Genomic DNA, 16961 nt, shown 5'->3' on the forward strand with positions numbered 1-16961 from the left:
GGATGATCACTGGCTGTTTATGAAGAGCTGCACACAGACACTTAAAGTGTTCCTTAACTGTAAGAATTGCTGTCTGAAATTGTTTACAATTTCCCTACATTTACCCCAATCTTAGATCTTTTCTGTTGTCTTAAATTATATCCATTGTTTAATAGTTCTTTGTGATCTGGTGAAGGGCTTAAAAACCAGGATGTGAGCTAATGATTGTGGAAAGAATGATCCAATATTATTTTTTGGCATAATGTTGTCTAGTAAACTTTTTGAGGGTGGAATAACATTATTTATGCTTTGAGTAATACATGAAATATGTGATTAATTATTATATGTGTCACTGATGGTAATTATATAGGTTTCTGGGTGATCCAAAAAATGAAATACAGCGCGATTTTGGATATAGAACATCTTCAGCTCCTGAACTGGCCTCGTGTGTTGCAATGCAACATCAAGACTAGAAAGACCAAAAGGGAGTAGCAACAATTTTTAGTGCCGTACCTAGAATGTGATGAAGAGGTGCCGGTGTTGGTTTGGGGTAGTCAAAGTTAAAAATCACACAACACCGGGTTATAGTCCAACAGGTTTATTTTGAAGTACTGGCTTTCGGGGCCTTTGTCAGTGGCTAGTGAGGCAGGATCATAAGAAACAGAATTTATAGCACAAGATGATAGTGCCATGCAGCTGACACTATGATCTTATGCTATAAATTCTGTGTCTCATTCCTGAAGAAGGGCTTATGCCCGAAACGTCGATTCTCCTGCTCCTCGGATGCTGCCTGGCCTGCTGTGTTTTTCCAGCACGACATTTTTCAACTCTCATGATCCTGCCCGACTTAGCTACTTGATGAAGGAGCAGCCCTCCGAAAGCTAATACTTCCAAATAAACCTTTTGGACCAAAACCTGGTGTTGTGTGATTTTTAACTATACCTAGAAAAGAGCAGCAAACGATTGCATTGCTTATCTAATACACATACGTCGCACATTCCTTTAATACTTTACCGTTCTAATCCTGTGCAACTCTTATAATAGATACATTTATTCTAATACTTTGATTCTTCCCCACGATTAATCTCCATCCCTGATTTCACTTTCCCAACATTTGCTGTGGCATATCTGCATGTCAGCACTCTGGGATCTTTTGCTCAGTTAAAGGTGCTATATAAATACAGGTTTTAAAAGTCCACATCACAGCTCTGCAAAGAAAAAGTTTACATTTTTGAATTATTACAATTATGATAATCGGTCCTTTCTATAATTTGAACTTGGTCTGAATTCAAGTAACTGAAAGGCAAACTTAAAATTCAACTTATCTTAGCTTCCTCTATTCAACAACGCATGGGTCTCAAGTTCTACAAATTCACAAGTGAGCTTTCTTAACCCAAGGCCTACATTTTATTTGTAACTTTCCTGACAAATAAGGATAAGATATTACATTTCATATCCTCAAATATATATATTTGATATATATTTCATATCCTCAAAGGAAAATACATCTGCATTATATTGTACATGGTGTTATGTTCTTGATCATAAAAACAGTGCAGAGTGTGGTGTGGTCAACAACACATACCAATGATACATTAAAGGGCCAGTGATATTGAGCTTTACTACTTTGGAGAATTCAACAGTTTCAATTTATTTTTATTTTCTTGTGAATCATTCCTCTGTTGCCAAAAATGTGTATTTAAATGCCATAGTTTTCTTTTTGGGAGGAACTAAAATTCAAAACCAAGTCATGAGTGCAAATATGATAAATCAGAAGTACAGGAATTATAAGCTTTTTTCAATGGAAGGAGGACAATTACCAAAATAAATACACAAATTGTATCTGAGGCAATCAGAAATGTTTATATTTGATGGAAAATTGCAGTAACATTCTCATGTTACAGATACAGAATGTACTTGTTTATGTACAACTATTCACAATGGAGTGCTAAGTGGATGATGGCTATTGTTAATATTACCAGAAATCTGTGACACTTGCTTACAATTGATATGATTCTGTGCATAGCATGTAATTGCAGGTTCTAGCCACAGGGTGTTACTGTACCATCAGTCTTTCAGCCTCTGAACTGGGCAGGCCTATTCCAACTACCATTATTTTTATCTCAGTAAGTAATTTTGATTTAAATATCACCTACATTTTTTAGTTTGTTAAATCTCATTTGCTAGTTTCAATCCTTTACATTCACTTGTCCTGGACAACCTACGTGTTCTCATTACTTAAGATATAAAGATTTAAACAGCTGGATTTGCTGTGAGTATACTGAACGCTGATAAGAGCCTGTACCTTGATTGTAACTAACTGAACAACCGTTAATAACAGATGTTGCCTTCCACTCATCCTAATGCCATCTGATTGATTAATTTGCTGAGCACAAACTGATTGTGGGTCTGAGTGAGAAAAACTCATCAGGCCTACCTCTATGCTTACATAAGTCCTTTAATCCATTAATGACCCAGTTAAGTGCCATTCATTATCTTATCTGTTCATGAATGCCACCTGCCTCTATTTCCATCACAGACACTGTGTTGGATCAACTTCACATCTCACTCCTGGACACTCCAAGTTATCCCATCTTCTTTCCTGTTGTTTCTTTGCTCTGCTCATGTTTTAAATGTGGACTCTTTCTGCTGTTTCACTCCTTCCAAACCTGTTTATCCTTTTTTTTGTAAAAAAGCAAAATACCAAAGATGATACAATTTGAAATATAAACTGAAAATGCTGGAAATATTTAGCAGATAAAACAGTACCCCTGGATGGAACCACAGTTAATGTTTCAGACCAATGCCTTTCATTAGGATTTTCCCACTTGATAGAAGATAAAAGTGTCCCACAACTATCGCATTACCCATGTCATATGTCACAAGACTAGCATAGGGCCTATAAATGACACCTGCTTTTTTCTTCTCCTTTCTGGTCTCCTTCCTATTAGAAAGATGTTGTGAAACTTGAAAGGGTTCAGAAAAGATTTACAAGGATGTTGCCAGGGTTGGAGGATTTGAGCAATAGTGAGAGGTTGAATAGGCTGGGGCTGTTTTCCCCGGAGTGTCGGAGGCTGAGGGGTGACCTTACATAGGTTTATATAATCATGAGGGGCATGGATAGGATAAATAGACAAAGTCTCTTCCCTGGCGTGAGGGAGTCCAGAACTAGGGGGCTACTGGTTTAGTGTGAGAGGGGAAAGATATAAAAGAGATCTAAGGGGCAACTTTTTCACGCAGAGGGCGGTACGTGTATGGAATGAGCTGCCAGAGGAAGTGGTGGAGGCTGGTACAATTGCAACATTTAAAAGGCATCTGGATGGGTATATGGATATAAAGGTTTTGGAGGCATATAGGCCAGGTGCTGGCAAGAGGGACTAAATTGGGTTGGGATATCTGGTTGGCATAGACAAGTTGGACCGAAGGGTCTGTTTCCATGCTGTACATCTCTTTGACTCGATGACTATTGCTTATCAGCACCCATACTGATTGTGTCTAAGGTAATCGATGAACAAAGGTTAATTTGAGCTAAGATAAATTTCTGCAGTCTCTGTTATATAACGCTTGCTGGAACATTGATCAGACAGTTATTTGGACTCTGATATAGTCTCCTGTTGGAGGTATACCTCTTGTTAGTAATAGTTAATATGTCTAATAGTTCATTTAACTTTATATTGTTGCTGTTGTGTAATAAGCCAGATTCTGTGATCAAGGACAAGATTTACTCTGAGAATTATTAGTGGGTCCATCCTCATCCACCGAGTACTAAACAGCTTCCTAGAATAATATTGAAAGCAGGATTGGTGGCACCACTCTACATTAATTACAAGGTAGTAGTGTCTGCCATCACATCATATTAGAATATGGTGACAACAATGGACTTCTTATAACTGTTATAATAGATTCTGCATTGTGATTTCCTGGGCTGCAATCCTTTCTCACTTCTGCCTTAACTCATCCTTTATTATTAGGGCTAACCTGCCACCTTTTCCATTTTGCAAATCTTCTTAAAAAAAAAATTTGAATGCTCTTTTCTGAACTGAATCACTCTATAACCATGTCATCAAACACTTTTATCTCGATGGGTGGAATTTAGTCGTGGTGTTGTCTCCCCCAATGCCAGGTTAAAATGTGGGAACAAAATGATGCGGTTCTCCAGCATCCAGCCAGATAGGTTGTCCAATAAGTGACTATGATGTTTATGGACAGTCTACTGCATGCCTGAGCAGGAGTGCTGTTAATCACCTGACACGAGATGCTGTTGCTATTGTTGTTGAAAAGCTGCCACACAAATACACTGTATAAAAGGCTTTGGTAACAGAAGGTTCCTGTGGATGGGCAAGGAGCTCTATTACTAAGGATTGATCAGTGTAAGATAGATTGTGAACATACATCAAGAACATTCTACTGAGTAACTATAAGGTTAAACACAATTTTGGCTTAAACGTCTTCTATCAAGAAATGTTACAGAGTGGACATAGGACGACCCCAGGATTCAGTAACAGCTCACTTCTTGGTCTCCTCCATGTCACGTAGAATCATAGAAATAGTCATTGTCTTCAGATAGCTAGAAGAAAGCCATTCTATTTGACTGACAGGTGGTGGCAGAGGTGAGGTCTGCAGATGCTGGAGATCAGAGTCAAGAGTGTGTTGCTGGAAAAGCACAGCAGTTCAGGCAGCATCAAGGAGCAGGAGAATCACCATTTCGGGCCAGAGCCCTTCATCAGGAAACAGAAATACTTTCCTGATGAAGGGTTCTGGCACAAAAAACATCGATTCTGCTGCTCCTCAGATGCTGTCTGACCTGCTGTGCTTTTCCAGTAACACACTCGACCCTGAGTAGGAAAGAAGTTCGTCATTGTGATTGACTGAAGTGTAAGAAGGTGATGGATTACCTAATTTGAACTGGGAGGGTGAGTCTGAGTGAATGCCATACATTTGTATGGGTCTGGTCAATTCAGCATGTGTGCCCTGTGCACCTCACCAGCTGTTCAGGATGCATGTAAGTTTCAGGCAAAACCCTCTATCCCTCTGTGCAGATCGCCCTTTCTCCTCACATTACAGTGCAGCATGTGAGTGGAACTAGAGATACAAAAAGCCATCCTTGAACAAGGGAAAGTCCTGCACTGAAGTTATTTTCTCAGCTAGTCGAACTTGCTATTCACGCAGGACAAATATATAATATTGCACATACAATTAATATAGAGTCAGGATTCCTACATGGAGTGTGTTTTGAACTGCACTCAACTAGAAATGGAGAGGGTTGCACCTGTGATCGATAATTGAGAGTTTAGTAACTCAGATCTAATTGTGCATAGACAAACCAACTGGCTTGCCTCATGCCATCCCCTTTGATGATGAAAGGTGCAGACTCAGAGGCCACACCATCAAATTATTCCCTTCCTTCATCACTAGTGCAGACACATTGACCATGGTGGGTAGACAAACTATAACAGTTTTTGTTCACATTCTTTTGAGCACCACACTGTTGGGTGAATGCAGAAAATACAGTAGCTGTTACAGGCTAAACTAATGAAGGTAAGAGTCAGCCTGGTGGAGACTGGCAGGAAAGAATCTGGTGGAGCTTCCTGAGTCATTATGCAGATACGTACAGGCAATGGAGGATTGCATCCAGGCCATGACTCCTGTCATGTCTCAGTTGGGTGAATGTATTCCTTCCCCCATGGTGAGACAGGCAACTGCATTGAAGAATTTTAAAGACTAACTTCAGTCTTTCAGATTAAACTCTACAATCTGTTGTCTTTTTGTACTATTAAATCATCCACCCATCTTTAATTATACTTTTCCCTGATGAGTTCTTACTAGTTTACGTCCAATAACCATTGTTAAACTCTGTGCCATCCTAGCACAATCTGTTTGATTTTACCTGAATCACTACACTGGTCTACAGTCTGGAATTATTCCCTTCAGCCTATAAAGAAATAAGAAACCTTAAGAAATATTTTTTTTTAGGATAATTTAATCAATAGAAACCTGATTGAGTTGGATGACACAGCAGAAATTTTCTCACTCTTTGGAAAAGCATAAACAATTCTAAGCAGTCAGGAACCAAGACATGGTAAAGACTGCAACGATTGAGCTCTCAGTATTGATGTCACTGCATTCTTCAATGGATATTAGAGGGGCTTTTGGCATCCTTTGTATCCTTTGCTGATAATGTTTGAAAAGGATAGGAAATGGCCTCAGCATGAGGTAAACTAAAAAAAAGACTTCAAGCTAAGTGATGGACAGGTGAAAAAATAATATTTTGAGTAACCTTCCTGCATACATTGGTAAGAAAGATTTGAACAAATGGTAGACAGAGTAAAGTACCCGTGCATGGAAATAATGTATATTAATGAGACCTGGAGGCAAAGAGCAAGGGTCATCAAATAACTGTCTTATTCAGCTGGAATATGGAGGAAGACTCCAGGAAGATTTCTGTAATACTTCAGCTAGAAAGCAGGATGTGGTCATCACAAGGTATTAAGATCAGCACACTGCACCAAATATCCATTTTTCCTGTGGTATCGGTAAACTGCCCACAACTAGCATTTTTGAGTGAATGTTTGTCCATTAGCTAATGCATCATTTCTAAACTGCTGTTTCTTAATAATCTACATTCAAATTTTCTATAAATAATCATCTGTCAATTTTAGATTTTTGAACCCAAAATCTCAACTTTATTAATTTTTTCATTCATTTTAACTTTCCTTCCTCTGTTAGTTTTTCAACTAAGTCTTGTTGTTTGATTCGCTTTCAGCCTGATCCCAGCTTAGTTTATGTCAAATTTGCCCCAATAGAGTAGCTCGCTCTTTCCTCTCTATTTGTGTCAATGGCCCATGAATCAAAGTCTATGCCTTCCACACTACCGTGTCAGACAAACATTTAAACAGCAAATCGGTTTTTCTCTCAACCAGTTTAACATGAGTCAGGCCACAAGCAAGAAATAATTAAGTAGTTTCTATTTTTGGCTTTGCAGTCCAACTCCTCAAATTCCATTTCTCATTCTACCAATGTCATCACTTCCTACATGAATCATAAAAATGGGATCTTTGGCCCTACTTCCAATTCTTCTCCATTGCAAAGAAATTCCAACTATCACAGGCTGGTGACTTCTAGGAACAGCTGCAGGGCACAATGTCCATTTGATACAGAGATGATAGGAGGAAGGGGCAGAGGATAAGAGCGTTGACAAGACAATGTGACACTCTATGTCAATGATATTTCAAGTTCAATTTGGACTCAATTCCTCAATGTTTTACAACCAATCTGGTGACAATGTATGAAGTGTTAAAAGTACATCACGTTTAGCTGACAATAGGAGGTTCTGCTTTTCATTGCTTGCATACAAGTAATTTCAGGCATTGGGCTGTTTGAATGCAATGCACCTAGGAGTGCTTTGTGATGACACTGTGATACTGGGTATATACAACAGTCACTAAGTAGTATAGAATGTGAAAACAGAAAAAAGGAGACATGTCATACAAGCTTTTCATCTTGCACTCATCAGGACAAAGGCAAGAATACCAAATTTCAAAGGGAACAACGATTTATACTGCATGAGAAAAAGATTTTGATTCATAGGCAAGTTGACTCTTTGAAACGTTGCCATTGAGCATGCACACGTGAACTATTTTCAGTCCTGACGAGTGTGAAATGAGTAGGTTCAGCAGCATGTTTCTCTTTTTTTGGCAATAGTAATAAAAAAGTTCACAACATGGATATCTTTCAATTTGATTTTAGAAATCAGAGTAACAGGAATTAAAAAGAAAATGGAAGTAGTTATACCACTGCTGCAATTTATATTTTTTAAACTTTATTTAATTTCAAAGAAAAGCAACATTTAACTTTTTAAACAGTTATTACAGTTTAATTTTCATACTGTATAGAATTTAGAATTTGATTTATAAATGGCCAGACCATTTCTTTACTACATAATACATTAAAACATAATTGCATATTCATAATTATGTGCAATGAACCAACAGGGAAAACAGCCACTGAGGAAAATGACATATATATTTGTATATATGTATATATAAAAAAAGGTATTTACAAAATAGCACGCAAGATGAGTACAGCTATTTCTTATTTTTGTTCCAATATTCTTGCTCTTTTCTGAAAGAGTTGACTCCTGTTGGGATATGGCTGCATAGGCCTAAAAGCCTTTCAGTACTTCACCCCAAGTACTTAACCTTTGTGTGTGTTTGTGTTAATATGTTCCCTGACAATTGGTTTTGATAAGTTATTCAGCTGTGAATAGTATGACATAAGCTCTGTCCATTAGGAGCCACTGCTTTGTAATCAGGGATGGGATACCTGGCCATTTTTCTTCCCTCCAAGGGATGCTAAGGCTGATAGTAGCTCTTCAACTGTTGCTGACTTCAGATCACCTCTCACAGGTCAGGAAAGAAACCTTCCACTTTATGGTCTGCACATGCACTTTTACAGCCAGTAGTGTCTTTACCCTGGATGCCACTGAAGTGTCAACAAACTAATCTGAGGCAAAATGAATTGGTCAGATCTAATTATTTTTCTCAAATCCTTGTAAGTACATTCATCGTGCACAGCAGCTGTCTGGAACGGCCCTGCAATACCCCTAAAAGACAATTCTCATCATTTGACCGACAGTTCAATTAAGTCCAAAGTGGATTGTTGAGTCATCGACATGTCATTGACAGCTAAACCTACTTTGTCATTAGCACTGAGGGAGGTATGAAAAGCAATACCACACTGCACCAAGTTATGATTAATTTAAAACCAACTCCCAGTTCCAAATATAGCAGTTAGGTTACTTATATTCCAGAACACTTTCTCCGGTAGGTGGGTTGACTTTAAAAGTAGCACATATCTGGATGTAATTGCACATGCGAGTTCTTTAAAATTACAAATTGACTTTTTTTGAACTGATGTTGAGGAAAAGTGGTTTGATCATCAGGAATGGAATTGCTGCTCAGGAACACTGCATTCCCTTACTGTTTCGGTCTGCCTGGAGTCACTGTTTTCTTGGTATCGCATATGTTGAATCCCCTGTATTTAAACTTTCATTCGAGGTGAGGCTGCTATCTGAGAAAGGAGTTGCAGGTGCTATCATCACTGGCAGCATCACTCCTGTTTTCTCATTCATACATTGTCACCAACAGCAGCAAGTGCTATTGACATTTGATGATAAATATGAGCTAATTATATGTATCACCAATAATCTTTTACCAACATTCGTTTGATCTTCTCTTTCAAAAATATTTCACTGTGTTTTACATGTTCTTTAGTATCACTCAGTGAACAGAGTTGGAGATATGTTCAGTGGCAAATGTGCAAACGGTTAATTTCTTTACATTTTATATCCACACACTTTGTACAGCACTGCACCAAAGATTCAAGAACCATCAATATTGAAAGTACCAGGTTCAGCAATATTTTGCTGGGGCAGTGGGTTAGGGAGAGAATATTCCTTTAAACATTCCAAGCTATTTTAAGTGATAAATATCCTCGGTTTTTCAGATAGACTCCTTTAAAAAGCATTACACAGTGTTTCATCAGCAAATACATCAATGCAAAACCGATTTATAACTGATAATATAAAAACAGCTGTGGGTGTTTGATGGAACTTTGAAAATGAAATTCAAGATGGTAATTTATCCACTCTTTCGCTTTGCGACCTTTTTTCTGCTTTTAAATAATTTCATTTTTATTATATAAAATTTCAGCTACATTACTGAAGCAAAATAAATGTCTTTTTAAGAAGCTGCTAGAACCATTATTCACAGTTACGTGTATAACTTTTAGCACTGACATGAAGGTGACATAGCATTCCAGACAGCCAGCATTAAGATTTGAACTACTCAGAGAGTTAGTCTCCTGCCAAAGATTAATATACCCTGTGGCACCCTGTGCATTGACTCCTGTCTGAATGTTAACCTCTTTCTCAGATGCTGACTGACCTCCTTTGCAGTTTTTATTATAAAATCCAGTATTAATGGATTTCATTCCATCTGAAATCTTAACAGCCACTCTTTCCTCCCCACAATGCATAAACAAGATAATTACATAACCATATTGCACACTCCTCTCTCAAACTGTACAGGACATTCTTTTAAAACATAGCATTGCATTGCAAAATGATTCTTATTCACTAATTGGGAAATCCCAGGGCAGGTTTTCAACATCAAAAATATATATGTTTGTGAACAGTAAAAAAAAGTAATTAAAAATCTGAAAACAATCAGCATCAATACTGGTAGATCAAAGGGCTAAAAATTGAAATAATGCAATGTAGTTCTTAGACAATGCTACTCAAGTCAAATACAATGCTACATGTTTGAAGAGGCATAGCCTATAGGTTAATTGTGATATCTCTGAAATGCCTATAACTGCTGAAATACAGGGGTATCTGAAGTGAAGAGTGTGGGGAAGAAGTGAATACCAAATTACAAATACATTTATTACACTGTAAAATACGAAATGTTACCAATGTCACATCAATCATATAATAATACTGCAGGACTGGTCGGCAATTTCTGGTGTTATTCTGAGTTCTTGTTGGAAATGCTCTGGCTGCATGGAACCGATGTTTGAAATCAGTGAATAAAAGTTGGTTTACAGATTCAGTCCTTAACATCTCCTGTTTGTTTTTAAAAAGCTGTCCAGTGAGTTATAGTGAACACTGGACAAAGTTGTGAGAATTCAGTTGTCAGCCATGTATTTCCCTAAAAAAGAAAGAAAACTAGATTAGGAAATACTGGAGTCCAACTCCAACAGACCATAGGGATAACTGGCTTTGAAAATATAACACTGGTCATTTGGCAATAGTGTTAAATTTGCACTGTTGAGGCAGATAGAGGGAGATTAATTTTATATCCAATTGAACTGTGTCTGACCTTCCATGTGGACATTACATTAACCTCCTTGGGACTTACAGTCAAAAAGTGTGGTGCTAGAAAAGTACAGCCAGTCAGGCAGCATCCGAAGAGCAGAAGAGTTGACATTTCAAGCTCAGGCTCTTCATAAGGAATGTCCTAATGTCACTCCTGCTCCTCGGATGCTGCCTGACTAGCTGTGCTTTTCTAGCACTATACATTTTGACTCTGATCTCCAGCATCTGCAGTCCTCTCTTTCTCCCTCCTTGGGAATTAACTTGACTAAGTAGAATAGAATCTCCAGACCAATGCTTAACTGGGATTTCTGATGCTCCACCTTTGAATTGATGCGAACAATTGGGAGAACCAGCAAAGAAATCCCAAGAGGTCTATTTTGACTTTTGTGAAACCAATTGTAGCAGTCAGTTTTGCTGTCTTCTGTGAAGACATCCCACTCAAATATATGTGCCAATCGGAATCGGAATGGGAGATAGGGGTGGAAGATGATCACAGGTGATTATGGTGGATGAACAGCTCATCTGAGGTTCACAAAATTGATTTACCATTACCAGTTGTTAATGGATGGTAAGATTACTGACCAAACCTCCAGGCTTTTACGGTTCATTAATGTTGGGTGAAAGCAGTGAAAATTAAACCTTGACATTGTTTCTCAAAATTTGGGAAAGGGTCTCCAATAATATCCTACAGCAATAGTCACTCATCATAACCAAGGAAATTAACTAATTTTTCAACAGTGTCAAAATCTACTGGGTCAATGCTGGAAGTGCCAGCTGGATAACATTCCAGAATAACTGCTAGAATTACTGCTGAGCATCTTTTCAGAGTCGTACGGAATTGAGACTATTGGGATTGCTCATTGAAAGAGTTGGCACAGATCTGACAGGCTGAATATCTTCCTGTGTTTACAACAGTCAACGTAAGTAATTACAAATGGCTCTATGGAATTTGAGAAATACCTGCTGCAAATCTCTTTTTGATGAGTGAAAATCTATATCCTGCCCCAACCAATTCAATATCAACGCCTGACAAAGTGCTCCCTTCGCTGGTGAATTGGACTGCTAATGTCGCAGGCTTACTTGGTCCTTCTGACAGCTGAAATCTGGCAAGGAGAGATCCAACACCTATATATAAAAAAAAAAATCAATGGAAGAACATTGTGTATAAAGGAGGCCAGAACTTCATATTCAAAATTGAATAAAGTATCTTTGGCAAACAAGTTAGAGTAGACATGTGACATGGAGCTACATTACTGAAAAAGCTCAATGTATGTTTGTGGTGAGACACTATCCATGATGAACTGCCCACATCTATCACACCAACTTGGAAATGCATTGAGCAAAGTTCAAGCATTGAGAGAGATGGAAGACTGTGGGGTCAGTCACCTCTGGAGTTCTTTGCTCTGCAAGCTGCTCATGATCATCACACTCCATTTGAAGATTATTGGTTTGTGGCTTTGTAAATGCAGGAGGGGAGAAATTTGACAGCCAAAATATCAAAATAACTTTGTTTGAAGGGGCAATGTATGTTGATAATTCACGTATCTCCATCCTTTAAAAGAACCTATAGCTATGGAGTTAAAGGAGAAATAGTTCACTTTTGCAATCTGCCTGATTTTGCTTCACTTTTGTGTAATGTAATTTGCCTGTGGAACTTGGGTCTTCCAGAAATTCCATTCAAAACAGAGTAAACTCTGAAGAAGGGCTTATGCCCGAAATGTCGATTCTCCTGCTCCTCAGATGCTGCCTGGCCTGCTGTGTTTTTCTAGCACCACATTTTTCAACGCTGGTCTCCAGCATCTGCAGTCCTCACTTTCTCATAGAGTAAACCCTGTTTTAAATTATATTTCATTATGTTGTCATTTAATTTATACCACAAAAATAATTCATCAAGTAAATTGTTCAAGTCATTTTTTACTTTTATTCATGTTGTAAGACCATAAGACATAGGAGCAGAAATTAGGCCATTTAATCCATCGAGTCTTCTCTGCCATTTAATCATGGCTAATAAATTTCTCAATCCCATTCTCCTGCTTTTTCTCTGTAACCTTTGATCCCCTTGATACTCAAGAACCTATCTATCTCAGTCTTAAATATACTCAATGACCTGACCTCCACAGCCTTCTGAGGCAATGAATTCCATAGACTCCCCACTCTCTGCCTGAAGAAGTTTCTCCTTATCTGTGTTCTAAAATGTCTTCCCTTCACTCTATGGCTGTGCCCTCGGGTCCTAGTCTCTCCTACCAATGGAAACATATTTTCAACATCTACTCAGTCCAGGCCATTCAGTATTTTGTATGTTTCAATTAGATTCCCCCCCTCATCCTACTAAACTCCATCGAGTACAGACCCAGAGTCCTCAAACCTTCCTAACATGTTAAGCTTTTCATTCCTGCGACCATTCTCATGAATCTCCTGTGAACACACTCCAAGGCCAGTACATCCTTCCTGAGAAATGTGGCCCAAAATTGTGCACAATACTCCAAATGTGGTCTGACCAGAGCCTTATAGAGCCTCAGATGTACATCCCTGCTTTTATATTCAAGTCCTCTCAAAATAAATACCATAATTGCATTTGCCTTCCTAACCACTGACTCACCCTGCAAGTTTACCTTGCGAGAATCCTGGACTAGAATTACCAAGTCTCTTTGCACTTCAGACTTCTGAATTTTCTCCTCATTTAGAAAATAGCTCATGCCTCTATTCTTCCTACCAAAGTGGATGACCTCATGTTGTACTCCATCTGCCACTTTTTTGCCCACTCTCCTAACCTGTCCAAATCATTCTGCAGCCTCCTCCCCTCCTAGATGCTACCTGTCCCTCTACCTATCTTTGTATTGTCTGCAAACTTAGCCAGACTGCCCTCAGTTCCTTTATCTAGATCACTAACTTATAAAGTGAAATGTCATGGTCCCAACATTGTGCCTTGCGGAACACCACTTGTCACCAGCTCCCATTTTGAGAAGGACCCTTTTATCCCCACTTTCTGCCAGACAGCCAAGCTTCGATCCACGTTAGCACCTTGCCTCTGACACCAGTGGCCCTCATCTTACTCAATAGCCTCCTGTGCGGCACCATGTCAAAGGCCTTCTTGAAGTCCAGCTAGATAAAATCCATTGGCTCTCCTAGGTCTAACCCGCGTTACCTCGTCAAAGAATTCAAGTAGCTTTGTCAATCATGACCTCCCCTTGATGAAACAATACTGACTTTGCCCAATTTTATCATACACTTCCAAGTATTCAGAAATCTCATCCTTCACATTGGATTCCAGGATCTTACCCATGACTGAGGTTAGGCTAATCTGTCTGTAATTTTTCATCTTTTACCTTACTCCCTTTTTAAACAGGGGTGCCACGTTAACAATTTTCCAGTCCTCTGGGATCCTCCCTTATTCTAACAATTACTGAAAGATGACCAATAGTGCCTTCTCTATCTCAACAGCTATCTCCCTTAGAACTCTGGGGTCCAAGAGATTTACCCACATTCAGGCCAGTCAGTTTTTCTAGGACCTTCTCCTTGGTGATGGCCACCATACTCAGCTCTGCCCCCTCACTCTTGAAGTTTTGGGATGTTACTTGTGTCTTCCACCATGAAGACGGATGCGAAGTAATTATTCAGTTCCTCAGCTACTTCCTTGTTCCCCACTAATATCTCTTCAGTGCCATTTTCCAGCAGTCCAATGTTCACTTTCGCCTCTCTTTTGCCCTTTATATATCTACAGTCTTCCTTCATATTATTGATTAGCTTGCCCTCATATTTAATCTTCTACCTCCTTATTTTGTGCTTTCATTCTGTGATATTCTTATTTCACATATAACTATCAATAAAAGTTTGAGCAACTGATCGATTCTTAAGCTTTGCTTAGGACTTTTGAGTTTCCTGTTATGAAGAGAGCTGCCTTGCTATCAATTTTCACCTCTGATAGCACGGGGATTTGTCAATGTGAATGCAAATTTAAGTTTTGTACAACTATTCCAAACCAACTCAGAAGTATTTAATTTAGAATATTAATAATATTCCATTAAAAAACGTGGATGCTGGAATAAGTGATTAAGTTTACATTTCACCTCTGAAACCTCTGTTTGAATGAAACATAGCCAAGGGAAACAGACATCCTACTATCTGTTGACTATAATGACTGTGTAAAATTGCAACCAGTGGTTAATGGGTATGAATCCAAAGCAAACAAAATAGTAAGGTAAATTGAAAAATCACCTGTGCTGCAGCCTATACAATTGCAATGGGTCTGAATCAGCCAGCGACTTTTGAGTGTAACCAGTGAAGAAAACCTTTGCTCCATGGGACATTGGTGGGCAATAGTGTGAATGTATTGACCATAGTCAGAACTCCCTGCTCAGCTGGTATGCTCTATTGCTTGGGTCCTCATAATGTGAGTATTGTGTGTGTGCAGGATATAACAAATATCAGTTTCAATCTTTACACTGGCAGAAGCAGAATATGCCTGAATTGAAATCTTAAACAAAATAAGTTTATTTCAATGGCAGAATTTCATTCTCAATTTACCTCCATTTTCTGATTTCTGTGATATATCTGGGATCTTCCAAAGTATCCTATGTTGTTCAGCATTCCTTAAGAAACAAATACCAGTCAATTACTTACAAAACTTGAAATGGTTGAGATGAACAAAACCTGTTGAAAATATTCTTCCTTACCTGTAGATGTTTATTCATGCTGGGAATGGGTTTTAGCCATCTGAGGTAACTTGCCTAAGTAATACTTTTAACACAGTCAATAAGGGTCAAACGGCTAACCCACCATGAGGAAATTACAATGGAGTCAGCATTATCCCGTCCATCAAGAGTTTAACATACTGGCAGGACTAACTGTATAATAAATGGAATTTAATGCAGAAAAGGTATGAAGTGATTTCATTTAATAGGAAGAATAATAATGGATATTTGATCTAAATTATGTCATTTTAAAGATGGTGCAGAAACAGACAGACCTGAGGGCTTGTGTACACAAATCTATGAAGATGTCGAATAAGTTGAGAATACTTTTAAAAGGATATGGTAACTTGACTTTATAAATAGAAGTAGGAGTACATCAGCAAGGAAGGTATATTAAACCTTGATAAATCCCTAGGCCTCAGCTTGACTGACCAATTTTGGCATCACACTTTTGAGACAGTGTGAGGTTACTTTGCTGGAATGGCATAAGTGATATATGATTTTAATTATGTATGGGATTATTTTCCTTAGAACAGAGAAAGTTAAGAGAACATTTGATAAAGGTGTTCAAATATCTTGAAGAGTTTTCATAGTGTAAATGAGGAAAAATCTGCTTCCAGTGACAGAAGGCTCAGTAACCAGAATTACTGATTTGTATTAACTGGTGAAAAAAAAAATCAGAGGTGACATGAGAGAATTTGTTTTGCTATTTAATGCAATTCCTAAAATCTTGATAAAACCAAATGCGAGAATAACTTTCAAAATGTAATTGGTAAATATTTAGAAAAAATTATAGGTCAATGGGGATAGAATAAAAAATGGAATGAAACTCCCCTGCTATCAACTTCCAGTGGGTTAGCAAACATGAGAAACTGAACTGGACAAGCCCTATAAACACTGTGGCTATAAGAGCAGGTCAGATGCTGGGAATTCTGCTGTGAGTGACTGACCTCCTGTCTCCTCAAACACTGTCCAGCATCCACAAGGCACAAGTCAGAAGTGATGAAATACTCTTCCCTCCTACCTGGATGAGTGCAGCTCCAATAACAATCAAGAAGCTCAGCACCATTCAAGACAAAACATTCTCATTCAACACTGTCAACAGTGACTCCCTCTACCACAAACACAAAGTGGCAGCTGTATCTACTGTCAGGAAGATGAAATTAAGAACTAATTAAGGCTCCTTTGACAGCACTTTCCAAAATTGTGACGTCCAGCACCTTGAAAGGAGAACAACACATGCACGGAAACACCATCTGCTGCAAATTCACGTACCATTCTGAATTGAAATGATATTGCTGTTCCTGCACCATTGGTGGGTCAAAACATTTCTGAAACTGCTTTTCTAGCAATGCTGAGAGTGCTCCTAAACCCTAGGGACTCCAGTCATTTAAAAAGGCAGCTCACCACTACAT

General features: G+C 38.5%; 1 protein-coding gene and 1 long non-coding RNA gene across 12 annotated transcripts in view; one reads left to right on the top strand and one right to left on the bottom strand.

The window, feature by feature from the left end:
- Positions 1-2115: 2115 nt before the first annotated feature.
- LOC148149152 (uncharacterized) overlaps positions 2116-16961 on the top strand; it is a 36112-nt gene continuing 21266 nt past the window's right edge. Inside the window, exon 1 of the long non-coding RNA XR_015758164.1 lies at positions 2116-2251. This is a non-coding gene — a long non-coding RNA (uncharacterized LOC148149152). The remainder of the gene's footprint in view (positions 2252-16961) is intronic.
- sgip1a (SH3GL interacting endocytic adaptor 1a) overlaps positions 7782-16961 on the bottom strand; it is a 287174-nt gene continuing 277994 nt past the window's right edge. For all 11 annotated transcript variants that reach the window (XM_087990679.1, XM_087990677.1, XM_087990683.1 and 8 more), the window contains 3 exons: positions 15380-15444; positions 11816-11980; positions 7782-10688 (listed from right to left, as the gene is read on the bottom strand). In XM_087990679.1, coding sequence (XP_087846805.1) covers positions 10666-10688; positions 11816-11980; positions 15380-15444 — 253 coding nt within the window. In that variant the 3' untranslated portion in view covers positions 7782-10665. The remainder of the gene's footprint in view (positions 10689-11815; positions 11981-15379; positions 15445-16961) is intronic.

The sequence above is a fragment of the Chiloscyllium plagiosum genome, unplaced genomic scaffold (assembly GCF_037043375.1).
Source record: "Chiloscyllium plagiosum isolate Xiang-an unplaced genomic scaffold, Cpla_swu_hap1 HiC_scaffold_9, whole genome shotgun sequence".
NCBI classification, from domain to species: Eukaryota; Metazoa; Chordata; class Chondrichthyes; order Orectolobiformes; family Hemiscylliidae; genus Chiloscyllium; species Chiloscyllium plagiosum.